This window comes from Pristiophorus japonicus, chromosome 12 (genome assembly GCF_044704955.1).
Source record: "Pristiophorus japonicus isolate sPriJap1 chromosome 12, sPriJap1.hap1, whole genome shotgun sequence".
Lineage (NCBI taxonomy): Eukaryota > Metazoa > Chordata > Chondrichthyes > Pristiophoridae > Pristiophorus > Pristiophorus japonicus.
The window spans coordinates 4,527,610-4,550,588 of NC_091988.1; the positions used below are offsets into that span (position 1 = coordinate 4,527,610).

General features: G+C 44.1%; 1 protein-coding gene across 2 annotated transcripts in view; it reads left to right on the plus strand.

Moving 5' to 3' along the window:
- Positions 1 to 22,979, plus strand: part of LOC139277131 (neural cell adhesion molecule L1-like protein) — a 759,673-nt gene that overhangs the window by 140,871 nt on the left and 595,823 nt on the right. For both annotated transcript variants that reach the window (XM_070895152.1, XM_070895153.1), the window contains exons 3-4: positions 13,922 to 14,027; positions 18,460 to 18,653. In XM_070895152.1, the coding sequence (XP_070751253.1) occupies positions 13,922 to 14,027; positions 18,460 to 18,653 (300 nt within the window). The remainder of the gene's footprint in view (positions 1 to 13,921; positions 14,028 to 18,459; positions 18,654 to 22,979) is intronic.

Consider the following 22,979-nt stretch of genomic DNA (forward strand, 5'->3'; position numbering starts at 1 on the left):
AGAGAGAAATTTGTACGTGAACTACATAGCACACATCCCGGCATTGTAATGATGAAAGCCATCGGCAGGTCTCATGTATGGTGGCCGGGAATTGACTCTGAGCTGGACTGATGTGTGCATCAGTGCAACACTTGCATGCAGCTCAGCAAACCACCAGCGGAAACGCCGCTGAGTCTGTGGTCATGGCCGTCGAAACCATGGTCCAGGATCCACATAGACTTTGCAGGTCCCTTCCTGGGGAAGATGTTTTTAGTTGTGGTGGATGCATATTCGAAGTGGATAGAGTGTATAATCATGTCATCCAGTACATCCACAATGACCATTGAGAATCTCAGTGTCATGTTCGCGACACATGGTCTGCCTGACATCGTTGTTAGTGACAACGGATCGTGCTTCACCAGTCAGGAGTTTCAAGAGTTCATGAAACTCAATGGTACCAAACATGTAAGGTCAACACCATTCAAACCTGCATCCAAAGGGAAAGGAGAATGTGCTGTCCAAATTATAAAGCAGAGTTTGAAGCGAGTAACCCAAGGGTCACTGCAGACCCGCCTATCATGCATACTGCTCAGTTACAGGACAAGACCACACACGTTTACCTGCTGAACTAATGATGAAAAGAGATCTTAAGACCAAACTATCTCTTGTACACCCTGACTTGAATAATCATGTTGAATATAGAAAATAAAGTCAACAAGGGTATCACGATCGCACAGCTGTGTCACACGATATTTCTGTAAATTATCCTGTATATGTTCTGAATTATGGTCAGGGTCTTAAGTGGTTCGCTGGTACTGTCATGGCGAAGGAGGGCAACAGAGTATTTATTGTCAAGCTCAAAAATGGGCAAACATGCAGGAAACACATAGATCAGACAAAGCTGTGGCACACAGACAAACCGGAACAGTCGGAGGAAGAGACAATCGACGACCAACCAACCTACCCCCAGTCATCAGAGGACTCAGTGGTCATCAGTGAATCGGAACTTTCAATCACTGACATGTTCAATGAAAATGGACTTTATAAGATTTCTAAATCTCTCTGCGTTATATTTGACATTCGTTCAAAACAATTGGAAGGGTTTATTAAAAACATACTCACATGCACATTAGCAGCAGTGATTAGTTATCTTAGAAAGACACACACATGCACATTATCAACAGTTTGTCAATTATGTTATAACAGAGCTACAATGAGGTTATAGTAACAAGCGATTACTTCCCTTTGGCTGGCTGGTTTGGACACAGGGCTTGTTGTTTTAGCTGGTCTTCAGGGATGTCTCATGCCGTGTGTCCAAGAGAGAGAGCGAAACGTTACTGCGGGGTCCTTTATACTCCTAAAGTTCATTGTTCCTCGAAAGCCTCACGATTGGACCTTAGTTCCAGGGCAGTTCCTTATTGGCTCTTCTCACATATGTGGCTGTTTGGACTAGCCCACTCACCTCTTGATTAGATTATGCTAAAATGTCTTTCCAATTAAGACAAAGGACAAAAGCCGTGTGGCATCTGTGGGGACTTTCATTTTGATTCCTTTTGTTTCAACACAGATGTGCCTTCCCGTTTAATATACACTTTTAACATTTATACATACACAGAATCAATTAATAAACACTTTTATTCTTACAGACTCCCCACCTCGAGGGGGAAATATCCTTATTGACCCCTCATATTGAGAGGGAGAGAACGAAAGGTGGGTGGCCTGACTTGGTCCCCACCTCGGATGGTGTAGGCTACGTAGGGGATTTATTATAGTCCATGAATATCTCCAGCGGAGACTCTCCCCTTCCCGTATGCTCGGTGCACCGTCGCGTCTCCAAGCACATTGACGATTGATGATGTCCGTGAGTCATGCTGCAGCTCCCTCTTCTCCATCTTCCCTCGGCTTCGGTCTTGGCCAGTGTCGTCCTGACAACCGTGAGGATCCGTAACATGGTCTGTGGGAAACCAGATCAGGGCAGTATTTACTCTTTGGCAGTTTTTAACTGATTAATGTGAAACCACTTCTTGTACTTAACACCCTTTTCCCCGGTAACTGAATCAAATAAACCGTGGGGTTCAATCGGTCTGTAATCGTATATGGTCCCCACCACCTGGGCTCAAAGGCAGCTGCTTTTTCCCATAATGTGGAATCATTACCGAGTCTCCCACCGCGTGTTCACAGGGACGGACTTTCTTCTCAAAGTACTTTTTAATTTGTCGTCTTGACTTCCCCAATTTGGTGGCCACAAATCAATTGATCTGATTGGTGTGATCTACCACTTGTTCCAGCCACTTGGAACTACATGTTTTCATTGTCAGGGGACCCATCTCTTGTTAGTGTTAGCTGGCCTGGTGTTCCACTGAGCCTCCCCGTTATGGCCTGATATGGGGAGACCCCTGTTGTTCTCTGAGGTGTAGACCTCATTGCCATTAAGTACATTGGCAGCATGCTAGCCCATTGAGTGGGGTGGTCTGCACACAATTTTTTTAACATTAACTTGAGGATTCTGTTCCCCTTTCGACTCCTCGATGACTCGGGGATGGTGAGCAATGTGTAATTTGTGTTTTATCCCCAACATTTCCTGCAGGTGGGTAAAAATGTTACTGGTAAAGTGTGAACCTTGATCACTGACCACTTGTACTGCTACTCCCCACCTACAAAACACATGATTCAATAGTGTTTTGGCTGCTGTGATTGCGGTGTTGGAGCGGCAGGGGAATGCTTCGATCCATTTAGTGAATTGATCCACCACCACTGGGGCATGCTGAAAATTGCCTTTTGCCCATGGAAGTGGCCCAATGAAGTCTATCTGGTGAGTCCATGGCCCTTGAGGCGTGGGTGCGCTTTGAAGCAAGGCTCGGTTAGTGCATGCGGGAGGATTGTGTTGCAGGCACGGTAGGCATCTTGTAAACGTATTGGTCGATTGTTTCCCTCATGGGAGGCCACCAAGCTGTGGATACTACCTTAGAGAAGGTTACCAGGGCCGAATAGTGCCCTGCTGTGGGGTGGGAGTGAAAGAGGGAGAGCAGTTCTTGACCCACCTCTGGTGGAACACACACCACCGGGCAGGCGTTTGGCTTTCTTTTGAACATCAGCAACTGCTCATCTGAGCCGGGGTCAGTGGCGAGTCTGGTGTTGGGAGCCCAGGCTGTTGGTTGAGGAAGGGGTCTGCCTTCCTCGTGCCTGGCGCTTACAACAGCATATGATCAGTATTGCTGCTGCAGGGATTTTAAATCGAGGTGATCTGTTGGGGAGGCCTTGCTAACAGCATTGCAGGGCTCAACAACTATATCCTCCATCTCCCCATCAATCGCAGTGTCCTTGGCTGCTCTGTCTGCTCTGGAATTTCCCTCACCATGTGGGCCCCCTTTTCTATGGGTTTCTACCTTTCCTATGAAGCAGGGCTATGAAGATATGACCAGAGCAGGCGTAACCAGGGCTCATGGACCAGGACCTTACCGTCTATTGTACAATAGTCATTTTTGTGGTATAGGGGCAGGGAGAGCATGGTGTTTATAACATCGGCACTATTGGACCAAATATTCACCGGTCTATCTGAGGTTTCCTTAACAGCAGTTAGAGGTGCGGTGATTTCTGCATATTGTGAAGACTGTCTGTTGCATCTTTGCTGGATGGTTCTTTCTGGCAATACCACAGCATACCAGGTGTGGGGGGCATCCTTCAATGTGATATGAGGACCCATCGATGTAGACATCTGGGGCAACCTGTATGGGCTCTTTCTGCGTAGGATGGGTCTTAAAGTTAATCAGGGGAAACAGACATTCATGCGGGTCCCCCTCATAGATCAGAAATTGTGGCAGCAAGGTGGTGGGTTTGGAAATGGTATCAATGTCTCTTTCCATAAATTCCAATGTCCATTTGCTGAGGCACTGAGAGGAAACTAACGAATCTCCAGGTTTCACCAGTAGTTTGAGGTGTGTCCCCGCTGTGCAGGATTGTAGCCTGTAACCCAATAATAAAGGTAAAGTGATGTACCGACCAGAAGACGGCCAGTAGGTGGCGCTCGCATGCGGTATATGTCTTTTCTGCCCCCTGCAGGATTCGAGACGCATATGCAATGGGCTATAGTCGATCAGCTCACATTTGGCACAGAACTGCAGTGAGGCTTTGCTCTGTGGCCCCGACCTCCAGATGGAAGGGCTGCGTGGGGTCAGGAGGGATCAGACATGCGGCCTGTATCACTGCAGTTTTTAATTTAGCCACAGACTGGGTTGGGTATCAGTCCATGCCGGGCACATGTCATCACCCTGCAGTTTTATTAAATCATACAGGGGCTTTGCACACTCTGCAAAGCCTGGGATAAAGTTCCTTTGGTACCCCACCAAACCCAAGAATGATCGTAGGGCTGTTTTGGAATGGGTAATGGCAGTCGCTGTATTATCTCCACCTTGTGAGAGTCGGGGGATGTTCCCTCTGGAGAAATGGACACTCCTCGAAAGGTGACCCGTTCTTTTACTAATTGAGCCTTGCGGGGATTCACCTTTCGTCCCACCTGAGCCAACAATGTCAAAAGTTTGAGCAAAAGGGACAGATGCTCCTCCATGCTGTCGATTGCCAGCAGTAGGTGGTCTATGTACTGCAGCAAGCAGGTAGGGTGGGAAAAGTCTTTTAAAATTGCAGCTATTCTTTTGTGGAATGTCGTGGGGGCATTGTGGAACTCCTGAGGCAAGCATGTCCAGGTGTAGCTCTGGTCCTCAAATGTGAATGCAAACTTGTACTGGTCTTCCCCTTTAACAGGGACACTCCAGAATCCATTGGCGATGTCGAGGGTTGAGAAGTACTTGGAACCAGCAGGAATTTGAGATAATATGGTGGGAGTTTATCTTACTACCGGTGAGCAGGCTGGTGTTACAGAATTTAACTTTCTGTAATCAATAGTCAGTCGCCAGCTGCTATCAGGCTTTTTAACCGGCCATGTGGATGAATTGGTCGTGAAAATGCCTGTCCTAAGAACACCCTGCTCGACTCGGGATTTTATGGTGTCTCGGATGTAAGGGTGACTCTCCCTTGGGATGGGGTATTGTTTAGTGAATGAGTGGGAGGAGGAGGTCCCTCAATAGATTCCTCGCCTGCCATTTTTCCACAGTCATGCTTGCATGTGTTCCCGAATTAATTTTGCCACGGCTTCATTTTCGCTCCCTGGAGCATCATAATCAGAGGGCTTTTTAATAGCAAAAACCGAGTGAGTATTTGAAATTTCTATCACTCCTACCTTATCTCCCAATCCCATCCAAACACAGTCCTGATTATAATCTATCACCACACCATACTGATCCAACACATCAGTCCCTAAAATTCCCCTTCCGTCAGGGGTGGTCATCAGCATAGGTGCTGGGACCTTACAGGTGAGGCTTCCCAACTGAAGTTCAGTGGCCTTCCCTGTATACGCGGTGGTTGTATCACCGTTAAACCCTTTAAGGGTCATATAACCCTTGCCCGCTGCCGCATGGCGTTCAGAGTATGGGGTATGGATGATGGTAACGGCTGAGCCAGTATCGATAAACATAATCTGCTGTCTGTCCCCTTCTAAGACAACAAGGACTACTGGTCTCCCACTACCATCACGTCGGAACTCCACTTCCGACCAATCTTTGGGGGCCAAACCCTGTCATAGGGTCAATCCTTGAATGCGTCTCTCTAATGAGTGTGCATGGGCGATTGCGTGCACCGGTAAATGATTTTGCATCCTCCCCGTGGCAATTTGGGTTTGTAGAAGTGTTATCAATTGATCCAATCATTGATCTGTCCCAGAGGGCGTGGATTCGTCCCTCGGGAGGTATCTATGTGTTGCATCATGGTTCAGTGCTGGTCTGGGTCTGCTGCAGTCTTTTGCTAGGTGGCCTACCTTCTTACAATTAAAGCGCTGTCCCTTAAAGGGGTAGTTTCGAGATCCCTCCACCATTGACACTGGTTTATTTGCAATGGGTGGTGACTTCACCTTTAACTGGTGTTTTACCATCTTCCAGGCTATTTGAGCGTTGGTCTCTATATCTGTTCACTGATTGGTGGGCCTCATGGCTATTCCCAGGGTGGTTTTAACTAAAGGGTGGAGTTGGGTCAAGAACATCAATTTAAATAGTTCCTGATTCTTTCCTACTGTAGTATTTGCGGGTGCCTGGTTCTGCGTACGTTGATAAATATCGTACAGGCGATTACTGAAGGCTCTCGGGGTCTCTTCTGGGTGCTGCCTGGGCTGATTAAGCAGAGCCACTAAGTTCCAGTTTTAGATCCCGAAATGGTCTAGGATCTCGGACATGAGTACATCGGTCGCTGTGGCAGGCCGGAGGACTGCGTCTGACAGATTGTCTGTGAGGGAAGTGGAACAGGCCAAGAGGAGGACTCGGGTTAAGTCTCTCTCTTCCAACTTGGGGTGACCCCTCCTGGAATTTGCCCACCTCCGATTAACTTCCAGTGGGTCGTCCCCATCATTAATGGGCCCGAACTCGTGGCTACACGCCGTGGCATCAGCACCAGATATGGGCCGTGAGTCGGTATGGTTACTGGTGATGTGACTGTGCGCATTGTGTCGTAAAGAAGTGGTTACTACGGCTACGATTGGCTCTTGTGTCTCCAAAGTATTCCATTCTACACCACTCTCCTGGGGATTATACTGACTTCCTTTCTCTTCCCAATCTGTTTCCCCCTTTTCCCCTTCTGCTGTCTCTGTTATGGCTCCCCATGTTACTGCGGATACCAGAGCCCGCTGCTCCACTAACTTACTTTTTAGCCTTGCTATTTCTAGTTGGCATTGGGAGTGACCTGCCTCCCTATGTCACTTCTTAATGACTTCTCTTAATGGTCCCCCAGCATCTTCCATCTCTTGCTGGAGCCTCAAGTTTTCCAATTTATATTTTTTTAAACTCTAATTTGTTTTCATTTGTTTCAACAATGGCTGCTGTGTCATTTAAGTTTGAGGGGCTTTGTTGCTGTACCAGTGAAGCGGCCTGCTCGCCCCTCTTTCTAATTGCTTAATACTATGGTTTAAGTGGCCAATTTCTTGTCTTGAATTCTGTATTTCCCCCTCTTTTAACTGCTTCACAAGTTGGAGGCCTTCTTACATTCGCTGTTTTATACCTTCAATCTCTCTTTCTTTTAACGGAATATCTTTTACTTGCAATTCTTTCAAATGTTGTATCACTTTGGCGTCTTGCCTCATTAATTCCTCATCTCTCCTGGCACAATAAAAAGCGCTAAACTCCGCAAGACTGTTTGCACCGTTTTGATCTCAGCTCTCCCCTATCTACCCTCTCCTGGATAATTCTCACCATCCCCCAAATGAGGCGGGTCCACCCTCGTGCTGTGCCTGTGCCTTTAACTCATCTGCATCTTGTATCGGGAGCTTTTTGGACAATCTCTCCTGATAAACTAGCTCAACATTACTTTTTATTGTTGGCTTTCTGTCCATGACCGATCCTTTCATCCTGTGTCTTTTGAATATAACTACTGGTGGGTCCTCACTTAAACAGTTCCAACCCAGCTCTCTTACACAGTGACAACTATCGAGACGACCTCTCTCTTCAAGACACAATTTCTCCCGATCCGTTTAATCATTTCAATTATATTCGCAACACAGGTCAGAATCGCAACTCCCAAGATTTCCAATTGTTCAAAAGAATCATCAAAAAGCTGTCTCGCCAGATGGCCACATTCTCCACCAATTTATACGCTTTCTAAATCTCTTTGGGCTTATATTTAACAGTGAGACAATTCGTTCAAAACAATTGGAAGGGTTTATTAAAAACATACACACATGCACATTAGCAGCAGTGATCAGTTATCTTAGAAAGACACACACAAGCTCCTTATCAACAGTTGTCAATTATGTTATAACAGAGCTACAATGAGGTTATAATAACAAGCGATTACTTCCCTTGGGCTGGCTGGTTTGGACACAGGGCTTACTGTTTTAGCTGGTCTTCAGGGATGTCTCAGGCCACGTGTCCAAGAGAGAGAGTGAAAAGTTGCTGCAGGGTCCTTTATACTCCTAAAGTTCATTGTTCCTCAGAAAGCCTCACGATTGGACCTTGGTTCCAGGCCAGTTCCTTATTCGCTCTGCTCATATATGTGACTGTTTGGACAAACCCATTCACCTCTTGATTAGATTATGCTAAAATGTCTTTCCAATTAAGACAAAGGACAAAAGCCATGTGACATTTATGGGGGATTTCATTTTAATTCCTTTTGTTTCAACACAGACGGGCCTTCCCGTATAATCTACACTTTTAACATTTATACATACACAGAATCAATTAATAAACACTTTTAGTCTTACAACTTTCAATCCCTGACATGGCCATTGCCACTCCCACCAGGTCAGCCACCAGTCACAACAGACTCTGAACACTCACCCAAGGCTGGAGTTGAACAGAGACAGTCAACCCGGGAGCCTAAAACACCGGGCCGTCTCAATTTCTAAAAGACTGTGTTAATATCTCAGAGGTGGGTATTGTCATGTATGTACTTTTGGAGTCACTAGCCACTAGATGGCATCACTGTTGGAGGCCATTGGGCTGCACGCACGTGTCTGCAGCCCAAGTATAAAAGGCCAGCCATTTTGTATATTGGGCACTTTGGGCCTGAATAAAGCAGAGCCAAGGTCATACCTCTTGGAGTTAAATAGTACTCAGTCTAACAGTTATTGCATACACAACACATTTCATGTCTATTTCCTTATCTTGTTAGCTCTCTCAAACTGCATTACCTCACACTTGTCTGGATTAAATTGCACTGTTCTGCCCACCTGACCAGTTGATTGATATCTTCCTGCAGTCCACAGCTTTCTTCTTCATTACTAACCACACAGCTGATTTTAGTATCATCTGTAAACTTCTTAATCATAACCCCTTTATTCAAGTTGAGATCATTGATGTATATCACAAAAAGCAAGGGATCTAGTACTGAGCCCTGCGGAACCCCACTGGAAACACCCTTCCAGTCGCAAAAACACCCATCAACCATTACTCTTTGCTTCCTGCCTCTGAGCCAATTTTGGATCCAACTTGCCATTTTGCCCTGGATCCCATGGGCTTTTACTTTCGTTGTTGGGAAAATGTTGGAGTCCATTATTAAAGAAGTAATAGAGCAGGACATTTGGCTAAGCAAAATTCGGTCAGGCAGAGTCAGCATGGATTTATGAAGGGGAAGTCATGTTTGACAAATTTGCTGGAGTTCTTTGAGGATATAATGAACAGGGTGGATAAAGGGGAACCAGTGGATGTGGTGTATTTGGACTTCCAGAAGGCATTTGACAAGGTGCCACATAAAAGGTTACTGCACAAGTTAAAAGTTCACAGGGTTGGGGGTAATATATTAGCATGGATAGAGGATTGGCTAACTAACAGAAAACAGAGAGTCGGGATAATTGGTTCATTCTTTGGTTGGCAATCAGTAACTCATGGGTTGCCGCAGGGATCAGTGCTGGGACCCCAACTATTTACTATCTATATTAACGACTTAGAAGAAGGGACTGAGTGTAACGTAGTCAAGTTTGCTGATGATACAAAGGTGGGAGGAAAAGCAATGTGTGAGGAGGACACAAAAAATCTGCAAAAGGACATAGACAGGCTCAGTGAGTGGGCAAAAATTTGGCAGATGGAGTATAATGTTGGAAAGTGTGAAGTCATGCACTTTGGCAGAAAAGATCAAAGAGCAAGTTATTATTTAAATGGAGAACGATTGCAAAGTGCCGCAGTGCAGCGGGACCTGGGGGCACTTGTGCATGAAACACAAAAGGTTAGTAGATTGCAAAGGGGATGGAGTATAAAAGAAGGGAAGTCTTGCTACAGGTGTACAAGGTACTGGTGAGGCCACACTTGGAATACTGTGTGCAGTTTTGGTTTCCATATTTACGAAAGGATATGCTTGCTTTGGAGGCAGTTCAGAGAAGGTTCATTAGGTTGATTCTGGGGATGAGGGGGTTGAGTTATGAGGAAAGGCTGATTAGGTTGGGCCTCTACTCATTGGAGTTCAGAAGAATGAGAGGTGATCTTATCGAAATGTATAAGATTATGAGGGGGCTTGACAAGGTGGATGCAGAGAGGATGTTTCCACTGATGGGGATACTAGAACTAGAGGGCATGATCTTAGAATAAGGGGCCGCCCATTTAAAACTGAGATGAGGAGAAATTTCTTCTCTCAGAGGGCTGTAAATCTGTGGAATTCGCTGCCTCAGAGAGCTGTGGAAGCTGGGACATTGAATAAATTTAAGACCGAAATCGACAGTTTCCTGAACGATAAGGGGATAAGGGGTTATGGGGAGCGGGCGGGGAAGTGGAGCTGACTCCATGATCAGATCAGCCATGATCTTAGTGAATGGCAGAGCAGGCTTGAGGGGCCGTATGGCCTACTCCTGTTCCTATTTCTTATGTTCTTATGTTGTTATGTGACTAATCTGCCATGTGGGACCTTATCAAAAGCTTTGCTAAAATCCATATACACTATATCATACGCTTTGCCTTCATCGACCCTTCTCATTACCTCCTTTAAAAATTCAATCAAGTTAGTCAGACACAACCTTCCCTTAACAAATCCATGCTGACTGTCCTTGATTAAGTGAAGATTGATCCTGTCCTTAAGGATTTTTTCCAATAATATTCCCACCACCAAGGCTAGGCTGACAGGCCTGTAATTACCCGGCCTATCCTTTTCTCCCTTCTTAAGCAAAGGCACCACATTAGCAGTCCTCCAGTCCTCTGGCACCACACCTGAAGTGTTTATTAATAGCTGGGAGTCATAAACACCTTGGACCAGGAGCTAGGTACATAACTGCAGAAGAGCTAAATTTGATGAAATGAGGAAACAACTAAATCAAATGAATTGCAAATATTCAACACTTCAATAGAAAAGAAATGAAAACCCTTTGAAGGTATAAGGAAGGTGTAAGGTATAATGCTGACAGTTCATGATAAGTACATTCCCAAAACCCAGAAGCCTTGATTTAAGCAAACATCACTATAAATGGATTAACAAATAAATTAAAAGTATGATGAAGAGAAAAATTGTCCTGTACAAATTCTGTTGGAAAGGAAGCGCTCACTCAGAATCAGTGCAGACAAATTCAGAAACAAATTGAAAGGGAATGAGATGGAAGCTCGAGACAGGCTAATTGGGTTCAAGACAAATAAATCCCAGGGATCAATTGTATTTATCCCAGAGTGCTGAGTTAGGAGAGCGATTGGTGAAGCAGTATCATTAGGAGGGAGCTATTGAACACTGCAGAGCTACCAGAAGGTTGGGAACAACATGGTATCCAATTTCAAAAATGGTGATGAAACAGATGTAGCCAACTCCAGATCACTAGTTTCCCTTCCATTCCACGGAAAATAATAGAACTGATTGTTGGGAGTTAACTGATGTAACAACAGTAATCTAGTTATTAACAGTCAGCATGGATTGACACTTTGCCAGACCAACTTCATCAACAGCTTTGAGGCACAGTCACAGTCTCAGGATAAGAAGTAGGCCATTTAAGACAGAGATGGGGAGGAATGTCTTCACTGAGGGAGTTGTGAATCTTTGGAATTCTCTGCCCCAGAGGGCTGTGGATGCTCAGTCTCTGAATATATTCAAGGCTGAGATAGATAGATTTTTGGAGTCTCGGGGGATCGGGTGGGAAGTGCAGTTGAGGTCGATGATCGACCATGATCTTATTGAATGGCGGAGCAGACTCGATGGGCCGTATGGCCGACTCCTGCTTCTATTTCATATATTCTTGTGTAATTATCTTGTGATCTGGAGGATAAACATTTACTGTATTGATTGATCAGAGATACTAATGAAGAAGCGTGAATCTGAAAGGCCTTTACCATTTTTAAATGTATTATCAAAATTAGTATTTTTTTATCCCATATTTAATCAAAGTGGAACTGTACCTTCAGTGCCGATGTTGTGTTATGATTTTTTTTGTGAAGGCTGTAAAAGTGCACCATAACAGCACCACTCTAACCTCCATTAAACATGCAATTATTATATAATCGACCCTTTAATTTTCACTGTCTCTTATACGACCATTGTACAATTATCATCCGATTCAAAAAAGCTAATCCACTTTTCAAAAGTTTTCAATTGAAATGAAACGCAATGGCAGTAGAGCAGGCCAGTAAATCATCCTATATGTCTATTTTAAGGTACATTTATGGAGCTCTGTCATTTCCCGTGTCAAAATTTAGTGCATGTATCAGTACAACTATCGTTAGACTTAGCACTTCCAATAAAGGAAAGATATTGGGGGAGAAATTCATCTGCTTTGAACTTCCCGTTAGCACTTGCAGGGGTGGGGGGGAGGCGCTAATGGGGAGCTAAGGAATGCAGACAGTATCAGGAGCTGGAAAGTGAGAAAGGCTTCTGGTGTGAGGGGGAAGTGGGATGCGAGAAGGAGAAAGGATGAAGATACCGTTGTTGTCCCCAAGGGGATCGACGTTGCCGATGGCCATGATGCCCAATGAGTTGTAGCAGTCGCTCCTCCAGGTCTGTAAGCTGCTACATCCGCGCATCACCTCCACCTATCCCCTGCTGCTCCCTCCTATTGGTCTGCAAGACAAACTAATGTGTGTGAGTGCGAGTGCAGCTATGTGTTTGGGAGATGTGTGTGTGTGCTGTAGTTGAATAGCTGTAATTGTCGGCAAGGTGTGAGATGTGGATGTGAGGTTTAGTAGGTGGAGATGCTTGGTGTGTGAGTGGTGGGGGTGTGGTGCTTTGTGCAGTGTCTGCAGACTGAGGTTCAGATGTTGGTCTGTAGAACCATTTGAAGCATCTACCCACCCTGACCAGCTGAGCGAGGTGGTTAAATTTCTTGCGGCACTGTGTCAGGCTCCAGGCGACCACACTGCTGGCTGAGACCTCCTGGGTCACCTCCCACCACATTTCCCTGAAGACCTGGGGCAATTACCTCCTTCCAGTGGCCAGGAACAGCACTGCCCTCCTTTGCTCCACTCCCGCCTCCAATGCCTGGGACTGGGACAGGGATCAGCCATGAGATTTACCGGATTCAGTTGCTTTCAGGTCATCTTCACAGCCAGCAATGTTGATAATGAGGATCTGCACAATGATGGAACCTTCCCTTTTAGAGCTGGAAGGAGCCAGCGTGAATGATCATTCCCGAATGCATTGCACCTGAAATTCATTATCGTCCTGCTGGTAGAGCCCCTGTGGCACCCTACTGAGGCCATTAATGCTTGATTCAACGCTCCAGTTCTTTCTTGGAGCGCTAACGGCCAATTTAGTTGAAGCTCAGAATCATGAGAGCCTGGCGATACTTTTTCAAGATTTGAAAAAATAGCGCCCCAAACTGGGCACTATCGAATTTCTAGCCCAATTAGGTTTCCATCTGACTTGTTGGTATTCTGGAGGTATAAAATCAGCTCTTACACAAGAACAGATGGGTTTTAATTTTCATTATAGGTCAAACTTGGTGTTTCTATTTATTATTCTATCGAGGTCTAATGCAGTGTTTCATGCCACGAGTATTTTTAGATCACCATGAGCAGACACTAAAATTAAATGTCTACACGAATCTTCTCAACCATAATCTTTGGTTTTAAAAATAAACCCAAGCTAAGAAATAATATTCTTCAATTTTGTATGCAATGCAGGGAATAGTTCTGAGAATTATAATAATTGTAACATTACAGGCAGCTTTTTCAAATTATTTTCATACATCTATAAGTGATAACTCTGGGAAATGGATTTATAAAAACTATTCATTAAAACTTCATTACCATGATTCGGCTATGACAGCAGCTTTTGCAACTTAATCTCTTGTGCCTCAATTTTGCATATTTGCATTTGAATTTTGTTCGCATAAACCTTTGAAAAGAATTATTTAGCTGTTAATGGGAATGGTTAACGGATTTTGAATTATAATTGACCTTTTTATTTCATTATTGCAATCTAAGTAATTCTATACTTTAAAATATGTTTCCAGTTCAGCAGCCTCCAACTATAACAGACCAATCGCCCAAGAAGCACGTTGTATATCCAACAGATGATTTCATTATCAAGTGTGAAGGCAGAGGAAATCCAGCACCTCAGTAAGTATTTCCATCTGTGCGCTTGTGTTATGGCATTTATTTACAGCATTGAGTTACTAGTGAACAATATTGTTTCATTTTGCTGGGTTAAATGTTTTGTACGTGGCACATGCCTTTAACAGAAAAATAAACACTTGCATTTATATAGCACCTTTCATGACCACTGGACTTCACTTTTTAAAAAAGGAGGGAGAGAGAAAACAGGTAATTATAGACCGGTTAGCCTCGGTAATGGGGAAAATGTTGGAATCAATTATTAAGGATGAAATAGCAGCGCATTTGGAAAACAGTGACAGGATCGGTCCAAGTCAGCATGGATTTATGAAAGGGAAATCATGCTTGACAAATCTTCTGGAATTTTTTGAGGATGTAACTAGTAGAGTGGACAAGGGAGAACCAGTGGATGTGGTGTATTTGGACTTTCAAAAGGCTTTTGAGAAGGTTCCACACAAGAGATTGGTGTGCAAAATTAAAGCACATGATATTGGGGGTAATGTATTGACGTGGATAGAGAACTGGTTGGCAGACAGGAAGCAGAGAGTCGGGATAAACGGGTCCTTTTCAAAATGGTAGGTAGTGACTAGTTGGGTGCTGCAGGGCTCAGTGCTGGGACCCCAGCTATTTACAATATACATTAATGATTTAGATGAAGGAATTGAGTATAATATCTCCAAGTTTGCAGATGACACTAAGCTGGGTGGCAGTGTGAGCTGTGAGGAGGATGCTAAGAGGCTGCAGGGTAACTTGGACAGGTTAGGTGAGTGGGCAAATGCATGGCAGATGCAGTATAATGTGAATAAAAGTGAGGTTATACACTTTGGGGCAAAAACATGAAAGCGGAATATTATCTGAATGGCGGCAGATTAGGAAAAGGGGAGGTGCAACGAGACCTGGGTGTCATGGTTCATCAGTCATTGAAAGTTGGCATGCAGGTACAGCAGGTGGTGAAGAAGGCAAATGGCATGTTGGCCTTCATAGTTAGGGGATTTGAGTATAGGAGCAGGGAGGTCTTACTGCAGTTGTACAGGGCGTTGGTGAGGCCTTACCTGGAATATTGTGTTCAGTTTTGGTCTCCTAATCTGAGGAAGGACGTTCTTGCTATTGAGGGAGTGCAGCGAAGGTTCACCAGACTGATTCCCGGGATGGCAGGATTGACATATGAGGAGAGACTGGATCAACTGGGTCTGTATTCACTGGAGTTTAGAAGAATGAGAGGGGATCTCATAGAAACATATAAAATTCTGATGGGACTGGACAAGTTAGATGCAGGAAGAATGTTCCCGATGTTGGGGAAATCCAGAATCTGGGGTCACAGTCTAAGGATAAGGGGTAAGCCATTTAGGACCGAGATGAGGAGAAACTTCTTCACTCAGAGAATTGTGAACCTGTGGAATTCGTTCCCGCAGGAAGTTGTTGAGGCCAGTTTGTTAGATAGATTCAAGAGGGAGTTAGATATGGCCCTTATGGCTAAAGGGATCAAGGGGTATGGAGAGAAAGCAGGAATGGGGTATTGAGGTGAATGATCAGCCATGATCTTATTGAATGGTGGTACAGGCTCGAAGGGCTGAATGGCCTACTCCTGCACCTATTTTCTATGTTTCTATTTACAGCCAAGGAAGTACTTTTTTGAAGTGTAGTCACTGTTGTAATGTGGGAAACGCGGCAGCCAATTTGTGCACAGCAAGATCCCACACACAGCAATGTGATAAAGACCAGATAATCTGTTTAGTTATGTTGATTGAGAGATAAATATTGGCCGGGACACCGGGGATAACTCCCCTGCTCTTTTTTGAAATAGTGCCATGGGATCTTTTGCGTCGACCTGAGAGCCTCGGTTTAACATATCATCCGAAAGAGGGCACCTCCGACAGTGCAGCACTCCCTCAGTGCTACACTGGAGTGTCAGCCTAGATTTTTGGCCTCAAGTCACTGGAGTGGGATTTGAACCCATGACCTTCTGACTCAGGGGGCGAGTGAATGCTGCCCACTGAGCCACGGCTGGAAGTGATCCATCTGAGTGCCAGTCGGGTGTGAAGGATGAGAATTCAATCAAATTTTACATTCAGTATAAAGCAACCCAATAATTAAAATTAAAAACACTTATTTCAGTGTATCTCACAAAATTCCTTTGAGGAAGTTCAGCTTAGTTTGTGCTCCATGATAGTTCGCCATTTCCAATTTGATAGTCTCTCTGCTACCATTGCAGTTAGTCCGGAACTTTATTCTCCAACCTCTCTTTCTGTCACTTTTAATTACTATCTGTTGCTCTTCTGTAAGCCCCACAGACGCCCCCTCACACCTTGCTCAAGGTCTTTAACATTGAATATTGTTCTGTTCTGTTGCTATTTATCTTGGGCTGTAAAAAAGATAAGAGATGGAAATTGAGGAGATTAGGAAACATATAGAAGACAGAGGGAAGGAGAGACTGGTGCCAAGACTGAGAAACGAAGTTGGGGACAAGTAGAGAGATACACACCATAATGACATGTGACTGCCACAGAGAGAACGAGAGAGATAAAACAATGGTGGAAGATGAACAGTAGGATGGAGCGCGCAGCAATAAGATTTGGAGATTTGAAAGGAGTGAGAGATGTGATTTTTTAGAAACAGATTGTTATTCCTCGCTGTGAGACAAAGCAACAAGAGATTAACCAGTATTCATTAAGTTGCTGTCTCAATAATCTAATTTTCCTCAGTTGACATAGCTCATATTCGGCCTTGAATTTCCTGCATCGCACTTACACAGAAATTAAGCTGAACTTTATGCAGTTCCTGTGGTAATCTTGTCTTTGGAAACTTGCATCAAAATTTCCTGTATAAGTCAGGAATGTAAAACCGGCATAAAATAAATGTAAGTCGAGTGCGGAGGTGCTGTCCTCTGTGATGATGCCTCACTCGGAATCTTCTCTGATTATTCAGGGTATCCATTTGGAAGGCCATTCCAGCTGCTTAGTCCTTCTGAATGCGTAGAGGGAGGTGGCGATGGCATGGGGGGTGGGCAGGGGGCTGGGGTGATACAAAAAAATGACAGGTGCACTGAGAGTTACAGCACTTGAGTTAAGTATTGTGCAAATTTCAGTAAGAAAATTTAAAAGAAATCGGAAGAAAATTGCTATCAAGTTCCAAAAATCTCAGTTGTGTTATCAGATGATTGGGTTGTGCGGCACCTAAATCTTTGGTCATAAATCTACACATTTATTTTCATAAATGCAGCAGACTCGCATCATTTGTTCTTTTGTACGGCGGGGTGGGGGGGGACTACATAAACAGTTTAAAAGTGGGTTTCGGCAGGCATATATTGCAAGCGGCATCAAACGAACAAGGAAATTTGCATGAAGCAATGTTTCGGTATAAAACCGGCGTAAATCAAATATACGCTAATTTTTTTGGAAGAAAAACGCGACTCTTATCCCATAGTTACACCGAAACCTTCCAGGAAAATTCCAAGTGAGGTGACTGCCATGGGTCAAATAGCTGTTAATGTTCACAGAGCTTCAGCAGGGCTTCCAGTGTGGGTGGGAATGCATGAGTCACTAACTTCAGAGCAGGATTTGATGTCAGTGAGCAGTAAGGTGAAAAGGTTAAACATAAGAACATAAGAAATAAGAGCAGGAGTAGGCCATATGGTCCCTCGAGTCTGCTCTGCCATTCAATAATCATGGCTGATCTGATCATTGGCTCAGCTCCACTTCCTCGCCCGCTCCCCATAACCCCTTATCCCCTTATCGTTTAAGAAGCTGTCTATCTCTGTCTTAAATATATTCAATGTCCCAGCTTCCACAGCTCTCTGAGGCAGCGAATTCCACAGATTTAAAACCCTCTGAGAGAAGAAATTTCTCCTCATCTCTGTTTTAAATGGGCGGCCCCTTATTCTAAGATTATGCCCTCTAGTTCTAGTCTTCCCCATCAGTGGAAACATTCTCTCTGCATCCACTTTGTTAAGCCCCCTCATAATCTTATACGTTTCGATAAGACTACCTCTCATTCTTCTGAATTCCAATGAGTAGACGCCCAACCTACTCAACCTTTCCTCATAAGTCAACTCCCTCATCCCCGGAATGAACCGAGTGAACCTTCTCTGAACTGCCTCCAAAGCAAGTATATCCTTTCGTAAATATGGAAACCAAAACTGCATGCAGTATTCCAGGTGTGGTCTCACCAATACCCTGTATATCTGCAGCAAGACTTCCCTGCTTTTATACTCCATCCCCTTTGCAATAAAGGCCAAGATTCCATTGGCCTTCCTGGTCACTTGCTGTACCTGCATACTAACTTTTTGTGTTTCATACACAAGTCCCTAGGTCCTGCCGTACTGCAGCACTTTGCAATCTTACTTCATTTAAATAATAACTTTGCGGCGGAATCCGGCAATATCTATCCCGAAGTGTACACCTCAGAAAATTCATTAAACCTTGCTTTGTTTATATCTTAGTTTTAATTGGACGAAAGATGGCAAAGGATATGATCCATTGCAGGACTCCCAAGTGACCACAACTGTAAACTCAGGAACATTTACAATCAAAAACAACAACGGAAATTTGAAAACTTTTCAGGGAAAATATCGTTGTTACGCCAGCAATGAACTGGGGACAGCAATTTCCGAGGAAATTGTTTTTACCACTGCAAGTAAGTTCTTCCTGATTTAAATTGTTTGTTTTTAATTGTTTTATGGAAATCTGAGAGTTGATGGAATTGTTTTGAATTTAATGTTACTGATCTTAATATGCTTTATTCAGCACATTTAACGATTGTTAGACAACCGACAAATGAGGTCTCCATGGAGTCAAAATTGCTCCAAAATAACAAACCAGGTGACTGAAGTCAACCCTCTGTTGTAAAGTTGGTAATCCGATATTTGAATCAGAGTCTATAGTATTCCAGGGCACCGTTAATGCTGGACCAGCTAGCCTGGCTCATTAAGGGATTTCTCCCACTCAGTTTGACTCTAAGGGAATGCCCCATTGGTTAAGATAGTCCTAGCTGGAGAAGCAAAAGAAAGCAGTTCTGGTAAGCCACATGGTTTCAGTGCTTAAAATCCAGGACTATCTATGTACACTTGGGTGTTCGCAAGACTTGGCTTTGCTAATCTGGGCCTAAATTTTCTCGACTCTGGTAAGTGGAATTATCTCTATGGGGTGAGAATGTACTGTCCATATTGAGTAAAACAGAAATTGCCCAGTACCTTGACTTAGAAACGTTCAAAGATTTTGCATGAAATACCCACTGACCAATAAGAAATAGACAACCTGTATGTGTCACTTTTTGGGAGAATATGTGTGTCTTGTGTGTCTTGTGTCAACAAAGGCAGACATTGATACGGAGATTCAACATCGCCTCCAGTGCACCAGTGCAGCCTTCGGCCGCCTGAGGAAGAGTGTTCGAAGACCAGGCCCTCAAACCTACCACCAAGCTCATGGTCTACAGGGCCATAGTAATACCCGCCCTCCTGCAGGGATGAGAGGCATGGATGATGTACAGAAGGCACATCAAGTCGCTGGAGATATATCACCAACGATGTCTCCGCAAGTTCCTGCAAATCCCCTGGGAGGACAGATGCACCAACATTAGCGTCCTCGACCAGGCCAACATCCCCAGCATTGAAGCACTGACCACGCTAGATCAGCTTCGCTGGGCAGGCCACATAGTTCGCATGCCAGATACGAGACTCCCAAAGCAATTGCTCTATGCAGAGCTCCTTCACGGCAAACGAGCCAAAGGTGGGCAGCGGAAACGTTACAAGGACACCCTCAAAGCCTCCCTGGTGAAGTGCGACATCACCACTGACACCTGGGAGACCCTGGCCGAAGACCGCCCGAGGTGGAGGAAGTGCATCCTGGAGGGCGTTGAGATCCTCGAATCTCATCGCTGCAAGCGTGAAGAATTCAGGTGCAGGCAGTGGAAGGAGCAGGTGGTAAACCGGTGCCACCCCCCCCTTCTCCCGACGAATGTCTGTCCCACCTGTGACAGGGTCTGTGGCTCTCGCATTGGACTGTTCAGCCACCAAAGAACTCATCTTAGGAGTGGAAGCAAGTCTTCCTCAATTCCGAGAGACTGCCTATGATGATGATATGGTTACCACCCAACTAGAAAAAGTAAACTACTTGTGAAAAAGCAAAATACTGAAATCTGGGATAAGACCAGAAAATGCTGGAAATCTCAGCAGGTCAGGCAGCATCTGTGGAGAGGAAGCAGGGTCAACGTTTTGGGTCGATGACTCTTCATCAGACTATTGGTAAATGTTTTTGAAAACGCAAAGGCTCCAAGAATCCTGGATCGCACTTTTGCAGAAATTAGTCAAAAGTGTTCCGAATTCCATGCCGATCTTGGCCAAGGGAGCTTCCATCAACATTTCCTGCAGAGCTCATTTGCCGACACTGGAATGTAAAAACGGGTTTGAAACAAGTGGGAACGCAGCACCACCGATAGTGTGATAGCAAGAGGGCTGTGTCCTCTGCCATGCACCTCATTCTCACAAACTCTTGCCTTTCTCGACCTCTCCCATTATGGTACAGAACAGGGGCATCCACATCAGGAAAACTGTTCCCGCTGCTTAGTCCTTCTGAATATGTGAGGGGTGAACGGGGTCCAAACAACTTCAGCTGTACTGAGACTGATAATTTGGTGAAATCCAGGAAGCTTGCGTGATCTGGTCTTTTGCCATGGAGGACTGAGATTTACGGCAGAGGATTTTGGTGAATATATTTTAGAAACAGTGTAAATAATTGAAAAAATTAGCTTGAAATGACATTTCAGCATAAAACCGGTATAAATGATATGTGCGAATTTCCTTGGAAAAGAATGACACAACTCCACTTTTGCACATAATTGCACTGAAACTTTCCAGGAAATTCTAAGCTAAAGTTGTATCCAAATTACCAATTTTAATACAAACATTTCAAAGATTTGTTATGCAGTACAAGAAGTTGTATATTTGTTATGCAGTACAAGAAGTTGTATATTTATTATGTCTGTGTACCAATTCAGAAGCATGATGTGATTTTGATTCTGTTTGAAATGTCACAGTGCATTTATCCAATCGATTGTGGGGTATTCCCCACAAGCTGCATCAATGAAAGGCTCAACATCAATGGAAGCTGCATTGAACCAGTTGGGAACCTTCTAAACAAAATTAGGAATCTTTTAAATATTAACAGGGATATTCTTTTAGTGCTAGCAGGCAACTGGCAGTCTACTAGAGTTACAATTTAACCAATCGCGAGGGAGCTTTGTGCCTGTGTGTGAGGATGCTAGTGCAGATCTCGCTTTTCCCTGGCCAGTGAATGATGTGCGAGTTGGCAGCGGAACTCAGGTCTGCCCGTCCTGCATTGGCACAGTTCTTTACAGAGGAGTCTAGATGATTGCTAAACCAATTGTGTGAGGATACATACTGATCTGATGCTATTGTCATAAGTATTTTGGTGTTACAAGGTAAATAACACAGTAAGTTATCAATCCATGTTGCAGAGCAAATCTTCTCTTAATACATTTATCTTCATATGAGGAGCGACTGGGCCTGTATTCATTGGAGTTTAGAAGGATGAGAGGGGATCTCATAGAAACATATAAAATACTGACGGGATTGGACAGGTTAGATGCAGGAAGAATGTTCCCGATGTTGGGGAAGTCCAGAACCAGGGGACACAGTCTAAGGATAAGGGGTAAGCCATTTAGGACCGAGATGAGGAGAAACTTCTTCACTCAGAGAATTGTTAACCTGTGGAATTCCCTACCGCAGAGAGTTGTTGATGCCAGTTCATTGGATATATTCAAGAGGGAGTTAGATATGGTCCTTACAGCTAAAGGGATCAAGGGGTATGGAGAGAAAGCAGGATAGGGGTACTGAGGGAATGATCTTATTGAATGGTGGTGCAGGCTCGAAGGGCCGAATGGCCTACTCCTGCACCTATTTTCTATGTTTCTATGTTTCAAATTTACTTTGAGAGTTTGCTGATGATTGGGTGTGAGACGAAGGTATTTGGCTGTAACTGAAATCATCACTGCAACGCTCAAAATAAATTCAAAATTTGTTTCTAATTCAGTACTTCATTCAGTTTACCGGGTTATGGGGAAAGAGCAGGGGAGTGAGATTAATTGGATAGGTCTACCACAGGCACGATGGGCCGAATGGCCACATTCTGTGCTATATCATTCCAGGAATCTATGAGTTGTATTGAAGTAAATTAGATATTTATAGCTGATATAGCAGTAACAGCCATTCAGGCAGATCCAGGGACCTTTTGGTAGTGTGACCCTCCGGGCTATGTTCACATTACATGATCAATAAACCATTTTTTATGAGTATTCTATTTTCTTTCTTTCCTGATTTGGTTCCCTGTGACTCACAGCATTCCTACCCAAGAGGGCTTCCGGGACTGTTTCCTAGAACTCTATTGATGCCAAATGGCTGCACGGAGTTATGCAAATGCCCTACAATGACCCTTGTATGTTTCCTTCCTCCTGCTCTTTGCTCACTGGTGAAGCTGGTGGGCAATTTTCTAAATACGAATTGCAAGTGAAAAATTAAAAAAATTACACATTTTTATTTCTAAGTACATTTGGATTGAAGTGTTTAATGAATAGTTCTAGACTGCGAGTTGTTCCGGGGCAACACTGGTTTCCCGAGAACTGGGGTCCGCCTCACCTCAAAAATAAAAAAAGACAAAAGCTGCCTTGATGTCGACTTAACCCAAAGCAGTGTTCAATATTTTAGAAATACATTTGAATTATAAGCCTCCATATAGACCTTTTAAATTTGGTAGTGCCAACTTTTAAAATTTAGAAAATTTAGCGCCAGGTGCAAAGTTATCTTAACTTCTTCTAAATTGGGCTCCCAAAAAAAAAAAAAAAAAGAAAAACACAAAAAAAAAGGGGGAAAAAAAAAGGGCCTTGTAAATGTCTGGAGTGTCACCCAGGTCGGGTGGCACCGTTTTTTTTTGGGGCGCTAAAATCAAA